General features: G+C 39.9%; 2 protein-coding genes across 2 annotated transcripts; both read right to left on the bottom strand.

Moving 5' to 3' along the window:
• Positions 1-2,225: 2,225 nt before the first annotated feature.
• On the bottom strand, positions 2,226-5,054 carry LOC113014037 (uncharacterized). Its single transcript, XM_026155358.1, has 6 exons — positions 5,033-5,054; positions 4,654-4,945; positions 4,412-4,548; positions 3,868-4,162; positions 2,612-2,763; positions 2,226-2,524 (listed from the first exon to the last, which is right to left on the bottom strand). Exons 1-6 carry the CDS (start codon positions 5,052-5,054, stop codon positions 2,226-2,228), a joined length of 1,197 nt encoding a protein of 398 aa, XP_026011143.1.
• A 2,016-nt stretch (positions 5,055-7,070) lies between these two features.
• LOC113014053 (putative GPI-anchored protein pfl2) lies at positions 7,071-25,018 on the bottom strand. Its single transcript, XM_026155359.1, has 9 exons — positions 24,899-25,018; positions 24,335-24,589; positions 10,294-10,303; positions 9,318-9,871; positions 8,948-9,136; positions 8,722-8,817; positions 8,374-8,527; positions 8,039-8,224; positions 7,071-7,907 (listed from the first exon to the last, which is right to left on the bottom strand). The coding sequence occupies exons 1-9, from the start codon at positions 25,016-25,018 to the stop codon at positions 7,864-7,866; spliced, it is 1,608 nt and encodes a 535-aa protein (XP_026011144.1). The 3' UTR covers positions 7,071-7,863.
• Positions 25,019-25,231: the final 213 nt, after the last annotated feature.

Raw genomic sequence — 25,231 nt, forward strand, 5'->3', positions numbered from 1 at the left:
CAAAATATTAAAAAAATATATTTAAAAGGTATCCTACCCACTAACAGGTGCCATGATGAAGAACACCTGTCAGTGTTCCTAATGTTATGCCTGATTGAAGTATGGTTTTGCCTACCATTTCTTCATCTTCTGAATTTCATGTTCTCCTGGTTGCTTCTTATTTTGTTGATTGTCTGTTCATTTTGAGTAATTCTGTTTTTTTCTTTTGGTGATGTTCAATAATTTCTGTTAATGACTGTTTGTTTTTTTAGTGGTGGCTCTTTTGTGGTCATTTTGCTCTGAGCTGACAATCCTACATAAGCTGTGGATTACTTATTACTTGACATTAAGACAGTTGTCAGCAAAACAGAATCAGCTAATTTATATTATTTCTTGCTAATTAATTTGGTTGTTAAAAATACTAATTATCTCATTTCATCAGTACCTGCGCAGTCCCAGCCAGACGTGGTCTGTGAGGGAGAAAGGAACGAGGCCCAGCAGCTGCTCCAACTCGCTTTGCTCCTGTTGGCTGTGAAGGCTGAGCAGGTCCCAGTAATAACGTCTACAGTGCATCAGAGCATCAGACCAGCAGAGCCTCTCTCCCACCACCGTCACGTTCCTGCCACCAAGCTGCAGGCTCACAGTGGGAGGAGGGCTGGAAGGAGGTGGAGGTGTCGGTGAAGGAATGACGGCTTCTGGTGCTGGAGAGAAATAGTTTTGTTCTATGTTTGACTCTTTTTAAAAAAAATTTAACTGGTTAAACTGTATCGTTGCATTATGCACCCAATTAAAAAGGGAAGACTGAAAACCAGAAAGAAGTTCAATTTGTCCACTGTGTAGTGGAAAATGAAAAAACACTAAACACTAAAAGGTTAAAGCTGTTTCTACGTTTGGAAGTAATTTTCCAACAGTCATATATCCACACATGACCACAACAGATCTGCTAGAAAGAAATCTTATGGCCTTACCAGGCAGAGAAGCAAACACCTCCACTTCACACAGCGTCAGAATTTTCGGAGATCCTGGTATGATCACACTGATGTAGCGACCTTTCATTTCATTACACTGGAATGTGTATGTTGGTGTACCCGCTAATGATTCCAGAACGCCACACCTGATGGTGTTACACAAACATCAAGGTGAAATCATCATCATCATTTTTTCCCTCTAGACCCTTTTCACTAGGATTTTGGGTGCTGCTGAGCCAGCAGTTACATTTGCAGCCACTTTCTTTGGTTTTGTATTTTGAATAGTTAGTGCTTTTTGGGGTTTGCTATTTTACAGTCATATGCATGACATGTATATTTCAGGTGGAAATAACAGAAGTCGCACATTGGGAGTGTTTTCAGTTTATATCCTGTAGTTGTTGGTTCAGTCCTTCAAGTATCTTGGTGTCCACATCTCCTCAGACCTGACATGGGCTGCCCACATTCAGGTCCAGACCAAAAAGGCTAGGCAGCGCCTGTATCACCTACGACAACTGAGGAAGTTCAGGGTCTCTCCAAAGATCCTCAGGATTTTCTATACAGGTGCTGTGGAGAGCATCCTCACACAGAACATGACATCGTGGTTTGGGAACAGCTGTGTGAAGGACCAAAAAGCTCTCCAGAGAGTGATCCATACAGCAGAACGCTGCTGCAGGATTGCTCTCCCCCCGCTTCAGGACACCTACACCAGGAGATGCCGGACTAGAGCAGCGCAGATACTGAAGGACCCGTCCCAGCCTGGCAACAAACTGTTCCAACTTCTGCAATCTGGTAGAAGGTTCCGCATCATCCGGGCCCTAAACACACACACCCGCCCTCTCACATCATCTATAATTGACTGAGACAGGACTCTCTTCCAGACACTAAACCAAGGCACAATGTACATTTCAAATTCCTTTAATTTTAAATATGTTTATATTGTCTATCCTGTAAAATAGTCAGATGTCTATTCATATTAATGTACAGAATTCACATATGTATGTATGTATGTATGTATGTATGTATGAATTCTGTACGTTCTTCCTCTACCCCCCCCCCCCCCCCCCCCCACACACACACACACACACACACACACACACAATTTTTGCACATGTCAGGCTACATTTCACTGTGTGTAATACTTGTATAACTATGCATGTGACAAATAAAGAACCTTGAACCTTGAGCCTTGTTTATTTATTATCTCCAAGCTCTGGTTAACATCATCCTCTACATGTGTGTTTGGATCCTTTGAATCCTTTCTACTATCAGTCTCGTGTCTCACCTGGAATTTGTGTTGCCATTCTGCTCCAGTGAGTCTCCAATCAGGATCTGTGCCCCAAGAAGTCTTTCAGAACAACAGTCTTGTCTGTTGATGATGGTGACAGCAGTGACTTTATAGACAGCCAATAAGTCTACTCTCCACCAGGGATTCTGCTGTGTCCCAGTGTGGGTACAACATGAATAACCCCAGAATTCAGTTCTGCACCCATCGACACCTTTGAAGGGAATCCCAACTGCATTCCCTGTTGATGACTGTACTGTTTGTTTGTTTAAGGCCACATTTTGAAGCGGCTCCACTAAATTGTTGAAAGGAACAAACAAGTATGAATCAGTATCAAGCAGATGTGTTTCCATAGATCAGATCCAGTCACTTAAAGCTCTACCTGCTGGGGCAGCATACACCTCCACTTCACACAGGGTGAGAGTCTTCTTCTGTCCAGGAAGAAACACGTTCACAAAGCGACCCTCCATGCTGCCTCCATCACACCGGTATGTGTAGGTTTTACCCACTTTGATATGTGAGATGGAAGCACACCTGACACCAATGGATGGGGAAATATTAAGTTGACATAATTACTTTCTCAAGAAGAGAATGTAACTGAGAACACAGCCTTTTGAAAGTTTTCATAGGTTTTCCCAAAAAATCACAGAAGCTTTTATTGGTTCCTTTGCTAGTTTGACCGATGTAAGCTATTTACATCTCTATGGCATTTATAAGAACCAATACATGAAAATTTAAAGAGTAACGAACAAGTGTGAAGAAATACCCTTTAACCTTATTGTGAATGTTACACATTGCATAATTAGTGATTAATTAATCCAAACAATTTGCAACTGTTCTCTAATGTGTCTCCTATTTTTGTATATAGGTCTCTAGTTTTGTATATATCCCTCTTGACTGTATATATTTCTCCTGTTGCTATTTATTTCTGCTGTCTACTATTTATATTTTATTCTGCTGTACATGTACAATGACAATGAAGGGCTACTGTATTCCATCTATTCTAGTCTATTGTAACGCAAGGTTTCAGCACATTTGGAACAGTGCAAACACAACAACAGAGCACAAACAAGCAAATAACTACACATAAGACATGTTAGGGAATGTGTGTTGTTTTTTAAAAGGAAATTAAAGTATCAAATATAAAATATAAAATGTCAGATTTTTAAATCTGCAAATATACACGTTTAATTTCATTCAGGTTTATTTATATATACTGTAAGGAAAGCACCCTATAGTATTTGGGTGATCACTCTAACAATCAAATAACCCCCTGTGAGCAAGCACTTTGCAATGGTAAGAGGAGGGAAATGTTTTTTTAGTGGGGTGCAAACTTCAGCAGAATCAGGGCCAGACCAGTTTGGGGGTGAGGAAAGAAGAAAGGGAAGACATAAGACAAAATACCAACAATTGGAGAGAAAGACAGCAATTTAAAGACATTGCAGCTCACTGTATTGTGATGTTTATATCGATCTTAAAAATCCTAAATTTGTTGCACTGCAGTTAAAAGGTTGGGAAATCCACTTATTATATGTTAGTTCACCATGTGGTGGACAAAATGAATCTTGTAAACTTTTGACTTATCACTGTTCCAGTTATACTTAAAAACTCACTTTACATTGAAACACTTGTAATTACCTGGGATTATTGTTTCCATTGTTCTCCAGTGAGTTTCCTATTCTGATCTCAGCTCCATCCAGTCTTTCAGCACAGCAGTCTCCTCTGTTGGTGACTTTTACAGCAGTGATTGTAAAGCTTCGCTGCAGGTCCACCCTCCACCAGGGGTTGGTCTCGTCTTCAGCCGTGTGGCTACAGAACCCATTGCTATAGAACGAGTTCCGTCTGCCATCGATGGCTTTGGACGCAGTGGCAAAGGAGAGTGTAGATGACTGGGTAGCTTCTCCTTTGAGTGCCACATTGGGTAATGGATATCCTTGAAGGAAAACCACAAAGAGACATTAGATCATTGTGAATAGTTAATTATATTTGTTGCAGAAGGTGCAGAGTGCAGTAATTTTGAAGACCACACTTGGCTGTCATTCTGGCTCAAAGACCTTTAACTATACAAAACAACAAGAATGATTAATTTGTGTTGGGAGGTGGGCCATTTGGAAAATTAACAACAACTTGAACAATCAAGGCCTCAGACTTGTGTATTGGCATCAGGCTGAAATGTGATTACCATAGTAAACTTCAACCTCGCAGATGCTAAGGACATTTTCACTTCCTGGTAGAAACACAGTGACGTAGCGTCCCTCCATGGAGCTACATGGAAAGTAGTATGTCTGTCCACTGGGAATATGAGAGATGACGGCACATCTGTGTATGAGAAAGCCAAAAAGAAGAAAAAAATAAGAAGGGACAATATGCTACTGAAATAATGATTGCTCATGTATTTTATCTGTCTGCATCAAGCTGTTTCACCTCATGCTTTCAATGTCATTGATCGCTGCGGACTTTCCAATCCAGATTTCAGCACCATCCAGTCCGTTTTCCAGTTCTGCTCTATTGGTTATTATTACAGCACCAATTGTATACACATTTACCAGGTCTACCCTCCACCAGGGATCAGATTCTGACTTGGTGAGTGTACAGGACCCTAACTGATATCTTGATTCTCTTCTCCCATCAACTGCTTTGCCAGCAATACCCACGCTGTCACCAACCGAGGACTGGATAGCCTTTTGGTTCAGTGCCAGGTTATGGAAAAGATAACCTTAATATAAAAAAAAATTAGTTAGTATTATGAATTATTCTCTATTTTTTTAAAGATTGTTTTGAGGGAAGTGAGGAAAAAGTTTACCTGTCAGCGCTCTAGATATCATCATGAAGGAAATCACTGTTAATGTAAAGAGTTTGACTTAAAAAATGTAAAGTATAATTTATATCATATTCATTTTTAACTGTAGTGTTTGAAATTGTGTAAAAATGGGAATTTTAAAGGGAACAGCATACTCAACAACATCTCTGCTGAGTGACTGGTGATGTAACAAGCAATAAAACTTAATTAAATTAACGGAGTGGATATAAAAACAAGGAATCATCAAAACCAGAAACATGTTGTGTCTAAATGTGTCTGAAAGACACCTGAAGCTACACTGATTGATAATTCCGATTAATCCTCGCTTGAATAGCTATTATTCCAGATCTGACAACAAGTTCTCAAGTATCTCACTGTTGTTTTTAAGACTTGTATATATTTTTATATCACCTCTGTCCAAAATGTTGCCTCAAGACTTTGCGTAGACCAAGATTTAAGTAAAAGAGCACTATGCTACTACTCAAAGTATTATCATCATTTTTGTATATGATAATGATTTTGAGGGTTTTTTCCAAGGTTTAAAATGAATTAAATCAAGTGTAACTGAAGATACTGTAAATTGACTTACCAATGGAGATGCAAATATAATTTCTCCCACTCATGGCTTTGGAAAATAATCACAGCTATTGTCACTTTACTGCCACTGTGGTTTTCTTCAGAGCATAACAAATCACAAACCTTTCTACCTCATTTATTCTGGTGCAAACAAACATGTAAATTTTTATTCAGTGTTGTTTGCATGAAGGACAACACACCCACATATTACATTTGCTTCTTCTAAACAAATCTCGCTTCTGAAGTTTTCATAAGTTTTCTTATGTTTTGTCCACATCGTTGTTATAGACTTTTCTCTGTTTCATTCCCCTTTTCTCATTACACATTTATGTTCCACACACCAAGTTTTTCTTTGTGTCCAAAACTCTTGGTCAAACAGCTCATTATGGACTCTAAATATACTCAGTAATAAGAAATGTGCTTGAGCAATATTGCCCACAGCAATTTAAAATTCCACACTGACATGTGTAACACCTGAACAGACGCCACAGGTCTCGCACAGGGTTTGGTTTTGTGTTTTTTTGCTATTCTTTTCACTTTCTAGTAAATTTGCTCCTGGTGATGTCACATCATTTATATGTGTGTACTTTCATTAGTGCTTTACAAATGTTTTGTGGTTGCAGTGAACACCAGTCAAAAGCATCCAGTTCCACCCAGTTTTAATAAATGGAATTATTTATTTAGTAAATGTTTGACATGGGTCTTAAATAAAAAAAAAACACACATAGGATTCAAGGTGGAAATGAACGCTCTTTAGGTCACGCTGAAGAAGAATGACTCCACTGCTGTAATAATCATCTGGATGAGGATCTTCCCAAGCTCAAAGTAATCAAAATATAGAGATGTTGGATCAGTTGACATGTCATACATGTTTGTATGCACTTGTTTGCTGTTGGACTACAAAGCTGCCCTTTGTCACAGATTTTGTTCATTATATTTATGGACAGAATTTTTAGTTGCATTCAAGGTGGTGGTCTCAGGATCTCGTTTCTGCACTTTCCAGATGATGCTTTTCTCCCGGCTTCATCAGACCGTGATCTCTAACTCGCACTGGGGGTTTTCCTGGGTGAGTGTTGGGATAAGAATTAACATCCTCAAGTTCAATGTCATGGTTTTCACCTGCTCCGGTTTGGGAGCAAGTTTCTAGGATATGTTGAGGATCTCAGGCTCCTGACACTGATGTGGCTGCTGTGCTGCTCTGTTTGGGTGGAGAGAGATCTGAGCTAGATAGTGAACGTGTCACTTCATATTGATCAGCATTCGTATCCTTATGGTCACAAGCTCTGGGCAGTGACTTATCTGGCTGACTCTTTAATATATGGCAAGACACAACTGCACCGCATGAAAAGTGCATGTAGTGAAAATATTGTAGTTTTAAGTAATTTCATTTGAGAACACCCAAAATTGACTAAACGTTAAAAGTTCCAATTCAAATCTAGCAACATCCATCAGAAAACACACAAAATATTTTTTTGATAAATATTTAATTATAAACATGTAATACAAAATCATTACACGAGCATCTTCAGTAGTACCACATATAGCATTATTTGTGAACACCTGCTAAAAAGCAAGCAACACATGTGAACATCAGCCACTGAAGGCATCATTGTAAAGGTACTGCTGAACAAACAGCATTCATATAAACAACATATAATAGAAATATACTATCAGAACATAATTGTTTTTAAATGCACCTCTGCCATTTGCTGGCATCATTGTCATCATCAGCAAATGAATTTTGCTTTTGGTGTTCTAAGGGTAGACAAAGGCAAACAATGGTTTACCAGCAGTTTCTGTTTACACGGTTTAGCAGTTTAATAATCAAAGTAACCATAAACTTACCGAATGTTTTTGCTTAGCAATAAAAATGTGGGCTTTAAAGGGTACCAGACCCTTTACCCAAAATTTGCATAAATTGCACACACTGGTAAAAGCCGTGATTCTGGTTCACTTAATTCAAACTATGTGTTCGGTTACTCTTAATAATGCAGTTGTGCCCCATCTTACCACACCGTTTTAAAGAGTTCTGCAAATGATTCCAACCAAATCTCTAACTGCATGTAAAAGCAGTATAAAAAAAGCTTCTCGAAAGTGATTGCCCTCCACCAGTCCTGATTTGTAATGTGACCTTTTCCCACAAAATTAATCATAGGAGTCTGGGACATACTGTTGATAGTAAACCTGTGAGTTTAAAAATAGTAGCATGGTTGGATAGGGAAGTTTTAATCTGTTATGTAGGGCAGGTTTCAGTTTCCTTATAGCCAGCTCAGAGTCAGGATGCCCACAGTGATCAGCAAAGCTAGAGGCGAGGAAGGAAGAATAGAAGAACAAGTATTAAGTACTCTACGTGTTTCATGTTTGAAGCACATATTCTTTTCTCAGGTAAGTATTAAACCAAAAGAAAGAAGAAAACTTATCTGGTACTTTTACCTTGCATCATTGATTGCTGGATTGTAATTGCATTAGCAGCAGAGGTGGTGGTGGGTTTGGTGGTGGTGGTGGTGGTGGTGTTGGTGGAGTTGGAACTAACCAAATTGGTGACGGTGGCATTAACATCACTCAGGTTTACCACATTAGTTGTTATTTGGAAAGCAGGGCTACCCAGATCCCCTGAAGCTGAAAGAACAAGCAGAGAAAAAAAGATCACTGATGTGTTTAAAGTACATAACAACATATTGATATATTGTCAGTGATGGTCTGTGTAACCATCATTAAAAGAGGTCTGTTAAAGGTGCAATTGATGTGATGTTGATGTGTTAGCTTACTGGCATTATAAGTTCCAGTGGAGACTGACATTGAGAAACTTGTACTGTCTGTGGCTGCTTTAGTTTGGGCGCTAGTAGAGACTGGTACTGTGGCATCAAATTGACACTGGATGTTCCTTCCATTGATTCTGCCCTTCACATTGTTGACTTGAAGCTGTGGAAGAAAACAGATCACAAAGAGAAGAGCTTAGTTTTTATTAGGATAATAATTTCTTCATTATTAAACTTCAATGTAAGTGAAGGCAACACAAGGGCATAAGTAGTGATAGGCAGAATGAGCATTTGTCACACACTCCAACCCTAAAAAAGTATTACTAAACTGTTCAAAAGTCTGCTAGTAGAACTCACCTTTGTGGGATTCAGCTTGCCATTGTTGAGAAGAGCACTTATGTATTTGACTACATTGTTGTCATTTGCACAGATGTAGGTTGTGTCATTGACTCCCTGTGGTGAAGAACCAGAAATTGTAAATGTTACCTCTCTATAAAGATGACGACTAACAAAATACTAGACTGTCTCATTGTTAAACTTTACTGTATTTTCATCTGTGCTAAAAGGATTAAATTTGACATACCTGTGTGGTGTTCCGTGACAGGGTGAGAGCAGCGTAGCCGTCTGATTGTCCTGAAAGTGAAAACTTAAAATTCTGACCTCCCAGCGCTTGGCTACCAAGGAAGAAACATGTCCCACTGGAGGGGTCGCAGCCAGAGGGCTGAGAAACGCACAGCTGTGTCTTGCTACAATTATCTCTAGTAAAAGAGGTCTGCAAGGATAAATAAGATCCATGTTAGAGAGTGGTTTAGTTGTATACATTAATAGGTACTGATCAATGCAACTGCAACTTGTTTTTGTCAGTCTTCTGCTATAGTAATTAAGAAATAATTTAATTTATTTTTAAAATATATTTTTTTTAATATATTTTTAATTTTTTCTACATTACTCACATTAACAATTGTCACATTGCTGTCAGGCACTAGTGGGGCAGGTGTTGGAGCTGCAGTCGTGTTGGAAGTGGTGTTGTTGCTGGATGGTGTTGTGGAGCTGGTGTTGGAAGTGGTGTTGTTGCTGGATGGTGTTGTGGAGCTGGTGTTGGAAGTGGTGTTGTTGCTGGATGGTGTTGTGGAGCTGGTGTTGGAAGTGGTGTTGTTGCTGGATGGTGTTGTGGAACTGGTGTTGGAAGTGGTGTTGTTGCTGGATGGTGTTGTGGAGCTGGTGTTGGAAGTGGTGTTGTTGCTGGATGGTATTGGGGTGCTGGCGTTGGAAGTGGTGTTGTTGCTGGATGGTATTGGGGTGCTGGCGTTGGAAGTGGTGTTGTTGCTGGATGGTATTGGGGTGCTGGTGTTGGAGGTGGTGTTTGTGCTGGTAGCATTTATGCTGGTTGCTGGAGTCACACTCATTGTGTTGTTGGGTGCTGCCGTAATGTTTTGAGCATAAGTGCCCATGAAACACCCAGTCAGCATCACAAACAGGAGAGTGAGGACTAGTCTGCTGTCCATGCCTAAAACAGAGGGAATAACAGAGATTGAGTAAACTCTAACTATTAACTGTAAGTGAAGTGAAGTTTATTACAGCACTGTATTTAATAACATTTACTGTCACTACAGCTACTCTCTCTCTCTCTCTCTCTCTCTCTCTCTCTCTCTCTCTCTCTCTCTCTCTCTCTCTCTCACTCTGTGGTTTTTTCATCATATCATTTGTCCACCAGAGTGCACTCTGACTCACATTTTACAATATCCTTAGCACTGAGGCCAGTGCAAGCATCAGTGTACACATCAAAGCTCAACAAGCAGAAGGTGAGTTGTTCGGTTTGGAATTAAAAAGCAACCTCATCATCTGTGTATACCATTCAAACATAACATAGGGAATACTGGCTTATATAACAACGGTGAGGACTTTTACAAAATAATCAGTAGCACTTACAGTACAGGCTCTAGAATTAAGTGCAGCAAGATAACACATAATTTGTTTTTACAGATGATATAAGTATGGAGTTAAATAATAAAAAAGTGAAACATTAAACCACAAAATAAAACGCTAATAAATCCCACCACCAAATATCACACGAAAAGTTGCTCAAATAAATAAGAAAAACAATCAAATCAAACTGGCAACTGGCATAAGAGTGCCATAAATGCAGTGAAACATTAAGATTAATAAAAAGTAATAAAGTAATGAAAGTAATAAATGTGTTTATGTTTTTAAATGATTAATATATTGTAATTGGAAAGTAAGCCTAACAGTCTTTCAGTTTACAATAAAGGTACTCCAGACTCCAAAAAAGTTATTTAGGTTATATATATATATATAAATACTATTGAAAACTAATTGCAATCTTAATTTATTTATTGTTACAATTATAAATTACTACTCTTCACAAAACACTATTAGATAGTGAATGTCAAACTTAAACAGATATTGAACAAAAAAAAACTAATTTAAAAACTGATATGATGTTGCATATGTATTGTTTTTACCTACCTGTAAGTTTTCTTATTTCCAGTGCAAATAGTGAAAGAAATTGAATTAAAGATATATCGTTCCTCAGATTTTGCCTACGTAGTTTCAGTCTCAGGTAAGTCTTGGAGGTGGACCGCTTCTGATGTATCCAGTGGCTTCCAGATGAACAAGTGACACCTGTTCACTTTCTGTCACTGTTAAATAAGCAGAGGGGAGGGGAGAAAATTGCAAGCATTACAAGAGCATTACATGTGAAACTCTGCCATCACTCTAGTGATCAGGGTGGGGCGAGGAATAAGGGTGTGTCGCGTTGAAAGAAACCTGAATTTTGTCTTTCCACCTCTTCGTTTTAGAGAGTTTTGTTTCTAAATGCACCACTTCCCTAACAATGCATGCAACCTACATGGATATTGCGGTAAAAACAGGGGATCTACTTCAATCTTTAATGTGTATATTACCATCGAACAGCAATGAGACTAATTACCAAATATTTTTATTAACTCTGAAAATGTACAAGAAAGAAAGAATGATTGAGCAGGTCACAGAGGCATTCTGGTTTATACATACTTGGACTGAACTGGTTGGGCTTTTTTTTTTCAAATATCAAAATATTGTTACTGACTGTTTAAACCAATTCTGAAACTTTTAAAGTGAAAGAAAATTGATCTGCCTCAAAGGCACAAGGCACAAAGCTCGGTTTGTTCCTCTTGGCCATTTGTGTAAACGTAATATGTTCCATTGTCTAAAGTGGGTTTTAAGTGTCCTCCTGAGAAGAAGGCCACTTAAAAGATTTGACTTAAGATCAAGGTCCAGATCTGGGAGGAGATCCATCAGGACACCATCGCCTATATGATCTGTGTGCTTTCAAAGTGTTCCTTTCATTTTTCTTTCAGCAGGGTAGTTGCTTCCTGTGGATATGATCTTTATGTTATTCTGTTTATTGTGTAGTGTATTGACTGTAAAATAATTTTTGGATGTCTACTAAAATCCAGCAACACTTCTGTCGTGCACTTTCTTACTATTAACTAATAAATAATCTGACTTGTTCAATTTTTTTTAACTTTATTATGAACACAGCTCTTCGAAATACACTGTTTCCTTTTCCCTTATTGTGTTTAAGTACACAGACACTAAAGTTCTGATATCTGTGTTCACTTAAGTTTTATTCGGTGCTTCAAGGTTTTTGCAATTGCAGATCAAATCTTCATTGTTGCTACTTAACTTCCACTTCAGAATTTCCGAGAAAGAATGAGGGTGGACCTTTTACACGTTAGTCAGGATATATGGTTGGCATTAATCAGGGTCAGTGGCGTGAAGTTATTTCTTCGTCATGCCTTTAATATGCAAAACTGGTCGTGCTGGTTGAGTTACTGCACATGAAACTGGTCATATGCTTCCCTGGGTTTTTTGGGGTCAGGTGGGTGCAGATTTACAGTGGGGCAAAAAAGTATTTAGTCAGCCACCGATTGTGCAAGTTCCCCCCCCCAAAATGATGACAGAGGTCAGTAATTTGCACCAGAGGTACACTTCAACTGTGAGAGACAGAATGTGAAAAAAAATCCATGAATTCACATGGTAGGATTTGTAAAGAATTTATTCGTAAATCAGGGTGGAAAATAAGTATTTGGTCAATAACAAAAATACAACTCAATACTTTGTAACATAACCTTTGTTGGCAATAACAGAGGTCAAACGTTTACTATAGGTCTTTACCAGGTTTGCACACACAGTAGCTGGTATTTTGGCCCATTCCTCCATGCAGATCTTCTCGAGAGCAGTGATGTTTTGGGGCTGTCGCCGAGCAACACGGACTTTCAACTCCCGCCACAGATTTTCTATGGGGTTGAGGTCTGGAGACTGGCTAGGCCACTCCAGGACTTTCAAATGCTTCTTACGGAGCCACTCCTTTGTTGCCCGGGCGGTGTGTTTTGGGTCATTGTCATGTTGGAAGACCCAGCCTCGTTTCATCTTCAAAGTTCTCACTGATGGAAGGAGGTTTTGGCTCAAAATCTCACGATACATGGCCCCATTCATTCTGTCCTTAACACGGATCAGTCGTCCTGTCCCCTTGGCAGAAAAACAGCCCCATAGCATGATGTTTCCACCCCCATGCTTCACAGTAGGTATGGTGTTCTTGGGATGCAACTCAGTATTCTTCTTCCTCCAAACACGACGAGTTGAGTTTATACCAAAAAGTTCTACTTTGGTTTCATCTGACCACATGACATTCTCCCAATCCTCTGCTGTATCATCCATGTGCTCTCTGGCAAACTTCAGACGGGCCTGGACATGCACTGGCTTCAGCAGCGGAACACGTCTGGCACTGCGGGATTTGATTCCCTGCCGTTGTAGTGTGTTACTGATGGTGACCTTTGTTACTTTGGTCCCGGCTCTCTGCAGGTCATTCACCAGGTCCCCCCGTGTGGTTCTGGGATCTTTGCCCACCGTTCTCATGATCATTTTGACCCCACGGGATGAGATCTTGCGTGGAGCCCCAGATCGTGGGAGATTATCAGTGGTCTTGTATGTCTTCCATTTTCTGATGATTGCTCCCACAGTTGATTTTTTCACACCAAGCTGCTTGCCTATTGTAGATTCACTCTTCCCAGTCTGGTGCAGGTCTACAATCCTGTTCCTGGTGTCCTTCGAGAGCTCTTTGGTCTTGGCCATGGCGGAGTTTGGAGTCTGACTGTTTGAGGCTGTGGACAGGTGTCTTTTATACAGATGATGAGTTCAAACAGGTGCCATTCATACAGGTAACGAGTGGGGGACAGAAAAGCTTCTTACAGAAGACGTTACAGGTCTGTGAGAGCCAGAGATTTTCCATGTTTGAGGTGACCAAATACTTATTTTCCACCCTGATTTACGGATAAATTCTTTACAAATCCTACCATGTGAATTCATGGATTTTTTCTTCACATTCTGTCTCTCACAGTTGAAGTGTACCTCTGGTGCAAATTACTGACCTCTGTCATCATTTTAAGTGGGGAACTTGCACAATCGGTGGCTGACTAAATACTTTTTTGCCCCACTGTATCTGTAGTGAATCCGACAGAATGTTCCGAGTGAAGGAACAGAAATGTAAATTTTGTAAACAATTGAATACTGTCAACGTCACATTAATACAGTACAAATGTCATTTAATACAAATTTTATTTGTCACATACACAGTACAACATTTAGTGAACATGTAGTGAAATGCTTGTGTCCTGAACTGTGGACAGGGCTTTTCCAGGGCTTGTTTTTACCATGGGGAGTCTAGCCAGGATCCTTACTGGATACCAGGTGGGAATCAAACTTGCAATCCCAGCTCCATCACATCACAGATGTTATACCCTTGTGGTGTGCAGTGCATCATAAGAATTGCAATGGAGTAAAGATTACTCTGGTTACCCTGTACATGACATCAGCGGATCAATCAGACTGAAGTACAGACTTTGAGGTTTAAATCAAGGGGTGTAAAAAAGTAATGTGATAACTGAGTAGTTACAGCTGTTTTTCTACACATTTTCCAAAGGTATTTGGGCATTTGACTGACAAGCATTTTCCTGGCCAGGAGAGGTCTGTTCCTTTGTTATTCCATAAAGAAAAAAAACACAGACCTGGAGTCAATTCCAGGTTTTAACCTTTATTTTATAGTTTTTAACTGGATAACTTAATATGAGGTCCAATGGGATGCAAGTGAAGGGGGCCATAATTAGGCGGAGGAAAAAAAAAAGCTGATTAAATAAACAAACTTATGCTACAGCAGTGGTGCTTCCTGTATGTGGTTAACTCTGTTCTCTTCCTCTGCAGGATTTTTGTGTCGGGAGGGTGTCCACATAATGTGTTTTGCAAATGGTGTGCACCGATGTGGTGGTAGCAGCTAGATTCTTCCCTTTTAGTTTTCCGAGGAAGGAATGCGTCTTCAGGTTGGAGATTGTTTTGAGTTCTAGTTGTTGGTAGTTTGAACTTAATAAAATAAAACCCATGTTTATTTTGTGATCTCTGATAACCTTGCTTTCTGACTCATTTCAATCGTGGTTATTTTCTAATTTCTACTTTTCAGAACTTAATAATCTATGCACTGATGGTGTGTTTCCTGAATTACCTGCTAGAAGTGCTTAGTCATATCACCTGCAGGGCGATATGACTAAAAATATTTATCACGATATACATTTGAAAATTTGCAATAACGATATAACTGATGATATAATTGACACTAGACAAAATACTTTACAACTCCACAATTTTATTAGTGCAAACAAAAAAACATCAATGTATTTCACTTAAGCAAGCAGCTGTTTTTTTATGTGCATTAAAGGGGCACTGTCGATTTTCAGAAAAATCAAAGAATTGATTTTAAGTGTGCTGTATTTTCCAAAAAGCACGGTAATAACAACGGCCCGCTAGCATGCGCTACCAAAAATAGTGCTTTGTTGTGTATCTGACGGACGAAAGCTAAACCAGTTCCACACCACTGAAGTTGCAGCATTTTTACAAACCAATTCTGGTTCATCCGTTTCATTCAGCGATCCACTTCCACCCTTCTCATTCTCCGTCACCGCCATGTGCGTATGAAAACAAAGTTATTCTATGCATCCGCGTTTTATCCATATTCTATTGCGATATTTCATTTTCTTATCGTTGCCCAACATTACACCGGTATTACCGTGAACGGTATGATATGGCCCAGCCCTATTACCTGCCTCAGGTCCTTTTAGTTTATTTAGACAAAGGTCAGGTCTTTAACTTGGCCAGTCAAAAATCATTTTTGATAGAACTACTTTGTTTTGAGGGTTGTTACCTGTGACATAGACCTTTGGTCTATCAATTACTGCATTTTCCAACCAAACAGTAAAAACAACACACACCTTGTTTGAGAAGTATTTTCCTTTTCCATGGCCACTCCCTTGAAGAGTACAAATACGTAGATGGAATTTCCTTGATGTTCAAACAGCCTGACTGTGGACATTGGCCACACGGCATGCAGCATTAGCTCACGCTGTTTAAGAGAAGATAAAAACAGATTTCATCAAGCAGATAAACAAAGGTTAACTTGTACCAGAGTAATTTTACCATAAATATAACGAAGGTGAGAAGAGCTAACGAGCTAAAGCACATCACGTTATCTGTCAGACATGGTGGAGGCGGCATTATGGCTACCAGTGGAACCAGGTCACTAGTGTTTATTCATGATGTGACTGCTGATAGAAGCAGCAGATTGAAATGTGAGGTTTATGTGGCTGTACTCTCTGCTTGATTAAATCAAATGCTGCATAACTAATCTGACAAACCTTTAATGAACATAAGGATAATATCTCAAAGAATATTGCAGAAGCAACTTAACAGTTTCCCAAGGAAAGGAAATTAAAATATTTCTCAATGGCCAAGTAAGTCACCTGGTCTCAACTCAACAGAGATAAACTGAAAACAAAGTGACCCAGAAACAAACTGAAGACCAGCTACAGTAAAGGTCTGACAGAGCATCGCAAAGGAGAAAACACAACATCTGGGGATAACTATGGGGTCTATATTTAAAATTATGTTTATACTAACATCTTCATTTCAATCCTATCTTAATTGCTCTATATCAAATCCAATGTGGTAGTCATCAGAGATCAGAGGCAGGCAAAACAAAAATGTACAAATGTCAGTAATGTGTTTCCCGACACAGCTCATATACTTTTCTTACACTCAGACGAACTGTAATGCTTCACTTACATTTCTGGGTCTGTGTGCAAAGATCTCACAAATATCTACTCTTGTCTTTTGTAAGTAAGTAATGTTTATTTATATATCGCTTTACAAGAACAAAATTCACAAAGGGTTTTACAATGCAGAAGTAGGTATACACTAAGTTAAAATAGCATAAAGAGATAAAACAAGCAAGTCTGCAGAGGTGTGTCTTGAATTTCAAAGAACTTTTTCTACGTTTTGACAAATTGAAGCAAACATTGGTGTTGCATGTTGGTAGAGAGAGAAATATGGATAATTCTGAGTGAGCTATGTTTGTTCTTACTTAATTAGTTTGGCTATGCTTTAACAGCCCCACTTGCAGCAGCAGCATTGCCTGATATCTGACATATATTAGCATACTAACATAATCTCATATTATTTGAATTCTACAATTCTGACGTTAACTAACATCTGAAAGTAAAATTTCAGTTTTTCAAAACAGTAAAAATTAAAAAAGTCCCAAACTAAGTAGCTATTAACCAAGGCTTTTTTGTTTTTGTGTTTCTTTGTTTGTGAATGATCACGCTAATTTGCCACATGTAGAGGCATTTTGTACATGTGCAGCCGTCTAAGGGTTTTTGTTTTATGTTCCAACCTTACTATTTTCAAGGTGTAAATTACAGCTTAGCTGACATTAACATCTTCTGAGCCTTCAGCGTGACAGATTGAATGTTTCCCAGGGTAACCTGTTTGCTTTCATAACCTGTGTAACTGGGTTTTTGTTTTGTTTGTTTTTAACATTTGATCTGTCTGTATAAAAATATACTACAGTATCCAAAGTATTTACTCATCTACCTTCACAAGGTCAAGAGTTCAAAAAGAAGTTTATTGTCATTTTATGTGGTATTTCAAGAAATACCCAGGCTGAAATGAATTAGTTTCTCACCAGCCTCTACAGTGCAATAATCAATATACATGCATGTGAACTTGAGTGACATCCTAGTCGTAATTATTTTATATGATGTCAGCCCAGCTCTTACTGCTGTAACAGCTTCAGCTCTTCTGAGAAGGCTTTCCACAAGGTTTACCTGTAAAGTCCAGTGGCGAAGTGCTATACACCATTGCTTTCGACATTTTGCATTGTTTTTGTTGCACAGCGGGAATCCCCCCACGCTGCAATTCACTGATTGCAGTGTGGTCGCACTCCTGATAGCGATGCATTTTTTCACAAATGTTTGTGCAGGCAGTCTGCCGGCCTAAGTGCTTGATTGTACACACATGTGACAGTAGAACTGAATGGAATACCTTTGGCGATACTATAAACATAGAGTTAATATGAAACATGTGGACGTTCAGAGTGAGCTTTTCGGTTGAGGTGATCAGTAAATGATTAATGTTTTTTTGCTTCTTTCTTTATTATTGACATTTCAGTTGTAAATTCATTTTTCTGCTTTCACAGAAACAGAAAAATAAAAAGAGTCATTCATGATCTGGTTTTGGTTGGTCTAAGTATGTGTCTAACACATACGGCATTTCTGAACTTGTCAGCAGACTATTCAGAGTTACAAAGAGCATGTTGCTCAATCAAAACTTTACTGAACAACTTTATTGTGTGGCCATGGCTCTGGATTGTGGCCTGACTGGGAAAACAGGGTTTGTTTGTAACAGTTTATCGCTTCTTCTGCTTGTTCAACTGCAATAATACTTTAATTAATTTTTCATTCTTACTCTTGTAAAGTCAAATTACAACAACAGTTGCCTCAAGGCACTTGATGGCACCATATAGTATCATAAAACAGCTTTATAGAATCTAGTGCCTGACCTGCCACAAAGGAAACTGAAGGAAATCTTGAAAAGCACTTCACCACACTCATTGCAACTGTGCAAGATGCTTTGTAGGTTGCATTTAACACGCAGGCATACCCTGTATGTATCTTCCTTTATCCAATGTAATCTACCTGTTTTTGTTAGACCAGAGGACATTCTAACTAACAAAGCTGGTGTTTTGCAAAACTGGGCAAACCTGCTGTTGACGCAAAACAAAACCACAAAAATGTTGTATGTTTTCCTTTAGTTCAACAAAACATTCACAAGACATTTCTGAAATTTGTTTACAGATGGGAGAATAAAGTAGTAGGTAGGAGAAAATCTAGAAATCTAAAGAAATCTTAAAAAAAAAATAGAATAAATGTAAGCACATTAAATTAAAGTACTGAACAAGGTTATCTATCTACTGACAAATTATTTTCAACGTCAATCCTGCAAATTTCTTCTTTCTTCATCCTTGGTAAAACTACTTTGTTTTAAGGGTTGTTAGCTGTGAAACAGACCTTTAGCCGCTTATGAATTGCCCCAGTTTCATTTCTAACCTGCCAGACAGTACACACCTTGTTCTTGAACTATTTTAGTTTTCACTGACTACCCCGCAGAAGAGTAAAAACAAGTAGACTGAATTTCTTCTTCAGACAGCCTGACTTTGGATTAGTTTTTGTCACATGTTATTCAGCATTACATTTGTTGTAAATGTATAATGACAATACAGGGCTATTCTACTCTATTCTGTTAGTTGGCGAGAAGACAAAAAAAACACGTCACCACATCCATGCTGACAATGACAGTGTTTGTTTATGGAACATAAGACGTACGAAAGGTTTCGGAGCTGTCGTCATTCAAATTGGAGCATTAAAAAAGAAAGAAAGTGAAGCATAAATAACACATAAATTTCACGATTATTCGAGTTTTCCGAACAGAGAGCGAGAGAGAATGACTTTGTCATTAAGACTAAACAAAACAGTTCACACTCGAGCAAAAATAAAACATCTGCTCCAAAAGCCCTTCTGTATTATGAAATTAATGAATAGTGTTGTTCTATTTATTTCCTCCATTCACAGGGTTTTTTCGATGGCTCTGTATGCATACTTTAAAATAAATTGTCTTTAATGTGCAGTCTGGCTTCAGCGTTTCTGTAATGGCACCTTTAGGTTTCTTTCTACATTTCTTGGTAACAGTTGTGATTCTTCCATTTGTCACTGATGGTTTTGTTGAACTTCTTGCTGAGATTATCAAGCATTATCATGCATGATAATCACCATTGACAACGGGAAACTAAGATAGAATATCTAAACTTCCCCATATCTGTGTTTCCAGTGCTTCTTTTACCGTAAAAGCTTTAAACATGGTCATTTTTCCTGTTTGAACAAAAAAAAAAGTTCACCATTCCTGGGTTACGGTTACAACATAATATTTATGCAGGAGGTGGACACTGCATGTTACATAAATATATTAACTGTTACAGTAAATTAACTGTTACAAAGTAAGGCTAAATATGCCATGCCAGATTAGAAGAAACCTCTACAACAGGGATGTCAAACTCATTTTACATTGTGAGCCATTTGTTGGCTGGACTAGTGATACTCCCTATTCTGTCAGTGTAAAGTGTAATTACACATTTAATCCCTGAAACATGTTAATATTTTTTTAATGCAGTTTCCAGAGTTTTCTTTTGTTTTTCCTCTTTTTTCTACTTGATTAAGACTACATCCACACGTACATGGGTATTTTTGAAAACTGAGATTTTTCGTTTTCATTTTTTAAAAAGTCCCATCCACACGTACATTCTTGAAAAATATTTCCGTCCACATTTAAACTCCAAAAATGCAGTCAAACATTGCCAAGAACATGCCAAATCCAAGCCATGTTGAAATGTTGGCCAATTGGAAGTCTAGAAGCCTGGGCAGGAAAGAGTAAACAGGGTTTTATGCAAACCTTCAGTACTTCTGAAAAGTTTTTGTGTTTTTCTGGAAATTTAGTTAATTTTGTGTTACATTTTCAAGTGTCTTCATCATTTCAAATGTTAATAACCAAGAACAGTATTTTACCTGGTGTAGACTCACAACTTAAGAATGAACAAAAAGCATACAGCATGCATACATTTCTTTTTTTTTTAAATTAAGTTTATTCAAAACGACAACGGATTTAGGTTGTGAGAGCATCTTGAATAGTTGAATGCAGAAGTTCACTCTGACGACTTTGTCTTTCTAAATGGAGGGAAAGTAACTTAGTGTGCATATGTAAGCATGTAAAAACTGCAGATAGTCAGATTAACTGCAACAATATTTTGTCTATATCCGCCATTGTAGAACTTCATCTCATGTAAACAACAACGCGGCGCACAGCGTCACATCAAAAAAAGCGCACACCTTTGACGTTGCGTGACTAAATCTCAGTTTTCCTCGTCCATACGTAAAAGCAAAAACAGAGTTTTTGGTAGGAGTTTTTAAAAATCTCTGTTTTCAGAGATTTCAACATTTTTCTGAAAATGGTCAAGTACTAGAAATGGACTGAAAATAAGTTTTACAAAAAAATCATTCAATGTCCAAAGAAAAAGTTTTTCAGACCTTCAGAAAGTCTGGAGAATTACTTCTCAGGGTCAAGTCTGGTGCTTTGGAAGCTAAATGTAAAGATATGAGAGATAGCCTATGACTTTTTACGCAGTACATCATTAAAGATACCAGAAGTTATTTATTGATAATTTCCCCAAAGCTATAGTGAACGATTCATAAAATGCAGGGTTAATGTTAGTTAGTTATTCCTAAGATGTGTTAATATAAAATAAAAATGAAATAACTGTGTGTGTGTAAGTGTGTGTGTGTACGTGCCAGTTTTTGTACTTCGATTTGTAGGTCAGAAGTATTGGCCCTGTCAAAACTGACACAAAGTCAAGGCAGAGAATATTTAAGAAAAACTGTTTTGTATTCTAAAGTCTGTGAATTTAGGCTTTAACACCAGTGACTGCATCTTCAGCCATGTTTAAAGTTATGCTTCATGTTGTGTAATAAGTAATTAGTACAAAAACATAAAGTAGTTTGACTTATCATTACATTTCTCTTTGGCTCTCGGAGGAGGCAGACACACTTTTTCTCTTCTCCCTTATCTTCCCTGCTTATGTCCTTGTCTAGTCTCGCGTTTTTTTTTGTATTACTTTCCCTGGAACACTCTCTCACAGTCTGTTTCTAAAACCTAAAGAGAATTATGGAGCCCTGGAGGGACTTTCCCTGCCGGATACACGATGGACAGGTGGCAGAAATGGAGGGTCGTGTGCCTTTCCATCGAGGACGCTGAAGATATCTACCTATTCGGAACCATGATAACAGGGTTCTTGCTGATCGGAGCTGGCTTGGCCCTGGCTTATCGGAGAATTAAGAGAGCGGAACCGGCTGTTCAAACCCCCCGCTGGGATTGAAACGATGGGACGAGGCACGACTTCTCAGAACGGGCTCGAAAGCAGAATGGTTAAGACCTTGGAGACGCTTACAGCTGCCGTAAATACTCAGAATAACACCTCTGAACGTATATTGGGATACATCAAGGAGAGGCCTGCTCAAAATAACCCCCTTGAGCGAAAGTTGGATTGCATCGCAGAACAGCTCACTGCAGTTGTGAGTTCTCAAAATCGGCTGTTTGGGCAAAAGAATGAAAACACCAGCAAGTTTGATACCATCATCGGGAAGCTCGCGGTTCTCCAACGGGAGATTGAGAGACCAGTGTCAGAGTGTTAAAAACAGATTTGAAATTCTCATGAGTTGTCGCAAAAGAAAAATTACCATCATAATGCGGCTACCCCTTCGGTGCCAGCTGTGGGCTCAAGGCTGGAGCCGAACAAAAACTCCCTGATAACGACTGTGTTGAGTCTGTTCTTTTCCATTCCATTCAAGGCCACCTGGGTTGGCTGGAAGACTGTTTACTTAGCCTGGCAGGGCAAAGGACACTGTCTCAGCTGAACTATGGAAACGCACACACATACATATACTGATACTGATAAGCACTCACTGACGCATCACCCTCCCTACCCCAGATCCAACGCCACCTCCAACGCTTACCTCCCCCATGATGTGGACATCGGGTCAGTTGGAGGCGCAGTCGAAAGAGTGCAGCGGTCCCAGATCAGATGTACACACTGGAACTCTTTCCCATGTTACTGTCTGTGTTTATTGTGCTATGGTGTGTTGATATCTGCAAGACCTGCAACTGACAAATAAAGGCTATCTCATCTCATCATCTCATTTCATGTGTCCATGAAACTAAAAGTAAATATACAAGTGAAACTATGGATTGAATAACAGGTGGCAGCTATAGCGTCAAACAAGTTTGACCAGTAGCTGCATTGAGGCGCCAGAAGAATTTCTGAGAATTCATGCTTGTAGACTGCATTTGCTCAGGGTTATTGTTAGGAGTGTGTGGTGCTATTGACTACCTTGAAGCGTGTGCTTAACTGATGAAAAAATAAAATAGAATAGAATTCAACTTTATTGTCATTGCACATGTCACAAGTACAAGGCAACGAAATGCAGTTTGCATCCATCCAGAAGTGCTTTAGCTGTAATATAGATATATTACAAAATATATATTAGCAATAATATAGCTATATAGATATATAACAGAAATGTGTCTGTTATAGGTATGAGGGTACAGAATATGGGTCTATTATGTACACGGTATGAAGGTATGTTATGAATACGCTATAACTAATAAAAAAGATAGAAGCAACAAAGCTTTTTTTGTCAACTAAAAGGCCAGAATGGTCTGCATTGTACTTTAAACAAGAATACTTTTAAAGGTCACGTTTGTGTTTACCATAGCTGTACTGTTTCCTGTATTTATGACATACAGTGCTGCGAAAAAATGTTTGCCCCCTTCCTGATTTCCTAATTTTGTTGTTTATATGTTTGTCACACGTTTCAGAGCATTGAACAAATGTAAATATCAGACAAAGAAGATAGAAATCAAACAAAATGCAGTTTCTAAATGAAGGTGTTTGTCATGGTCTGAAGTCTGTGACTCCGTGTTTATGTTAAGTTTATTATTATTCTGTGGTTTGGTTATCTTGGGTTTTTGTACTCTCCTGCTTCACGTTTCATGTTCCTATGTCTGTGTCCCCCAGTCTGTGTTTAGTTGGTGTGTGTTGTGTTCAGTCGGTGGGTTTCCTGTTTTATTTTGAAGGTCTCTGTCTGATGTCAGTGTGTTCTATTTAAGGTTCCCCTGCCTCGTCAGCTATTATGTCACCCAGGTGTGTTCCCCTCCTGTTTCCCATCCCCTGATTACTGGTGTGTGTATTTATGGTGTGTGTTCCCTCGTCCTCGTTGCTGGTTCGTCTGCTTCTCTCTGTCGTCATCCCGTGTATTTCCCCGTGCCTCCCTGCATCTTGGTTTCTGGTTAGTTTTGTTAGTTTTGCCCAGTTTAGGTTTTCTTAGTTTCATGTTCACCCTCGCCATTTCTGTTTGTATGTACTTTTGTTTATTAAACTCACTTGCAGAGCTGCTGCTTCCTGGGTCCTAAATCATTCACACACGGCTTGCCCCGCAACCCGTGACAGTACGAACGAGTCAGCATGGACCCAGCGGCATTAAACCCGTCTGAGGAGCTCCGGGACGACATTACCTATAATGTGGAGATTCTCCTCGGGCTGTGGTTGGAAGGCCCTCTGGAAGAGCTTCGCCGCGCCGTTGAAAGCCAGCTACAACGGCTCTTTTCCAGCCTTCCATGGTAATGGAAATCGCTTCTCCCGACCATGCAGGCCTTTCTCCAGCACACACCACACCTTCTCCCAGCCACTACTGCCTCGCTGCTCGATTCATCCCACTGGATGTGGTTTTGCCCGGCCCGTCGGAGCCGTCCACGGGGAAGAAACAACGATCGTGCCGCCGGCACATCACCCCACAGCCGGACATTGGGACTTCTGAATCGCCGGCTGTGGTGAGTGAGGACTCTTTTTCTGTTTTGGACTATGGCACTGTTTATTCCGGGGCTGTGTTTGGTGTGGGAGATACTAATGTGAACAGCTATTCACCTGCGCAGCCACCTTCAGCTCAGTTAGCTGCCCAGCAGCCACCTTCAGTTCAGTCCCCTGTGCCTCTAGTGTCTCCTGTAGTTCAGTCTCCAGCCTCGCTACCTGTAGCTCCGTCTCCACTAGCACGGTCTCCAGTATCTCCAGTGTCTCCCATAGTTCAGCTTCCAGTCCCCCTAGCCCCGCTACCCGTAGCTCAGGCTCCAGTGTCCCCGCTAGCGCCGTCACTTGTTCTGTCCCCAGTCTCACTCGTTTCTTCTATGCAGGGAGAAAATCTAATTTCCACCCAGGATGTTTCTCGCATTTTAGCTGCTTTGGGCACAGTTATGCACTCCAGGGTCTCCCCACAAGCTAGGTTTCAGTCCCCAGCTAATTTTGTATCCCCAAAGGTTAAGCAGCCCCTAGAGAACTATACCGTGTCAGCGCTGTCTGGGCAGAGCCAGTGCTCAGCACAGCACCCATTGCCTTCGTGTCTGCCAGAGGACTCCGTGCCTGCTGGAGGGTCCAAGGGGCCCGTCCGGCCTTCGTCTCATGTCTCCGCTGGAGGGTCCAAGGGATCCGTCCAGCCTGCAGCGCCACCACCTGCGGCTCCCACGCCATTCCCTGTAGCGCCACCACCTCCGGCTTCCACACAGTCGCCTGCAGCACCACCATCTCCGGCTTCCACGCCATCGCCTGCAGCGCCATTCTCGTCTGGTCCAGCCTCAGAATCTTCAGCCTCGTCTGATCCAGCCTCAGAGTCTTCAGCCTCGTCTGGTCCAGCCTCATCATCAGCTTCTGCCTCACCTGGTCCAGCCTCTGTGTCTTCGCCTTCAGCGTCGCCTGGTCCAGCCTCCGCCTCGCCTGGTCCAGCCTCTGTGTCTTCAGCTCCAGCGTCGCCTGGTCCAACCTCCATGTCTT

The sequence above is a fragment of the Astatotilapia calliptera genome, chromosome 3 (genome assembly GCF_900246225.1).
Source record: "Astatotilapia calliptera chromosome 3, fAstCal1.2, whole genome shotgun sequence".
Lineage (NCBI taxonomy): Eukaryota > Metazoa > Chordata > Actinopteri > Cichliformes > Cichlidae > Astatotilapia > Astatotilapia calliptera.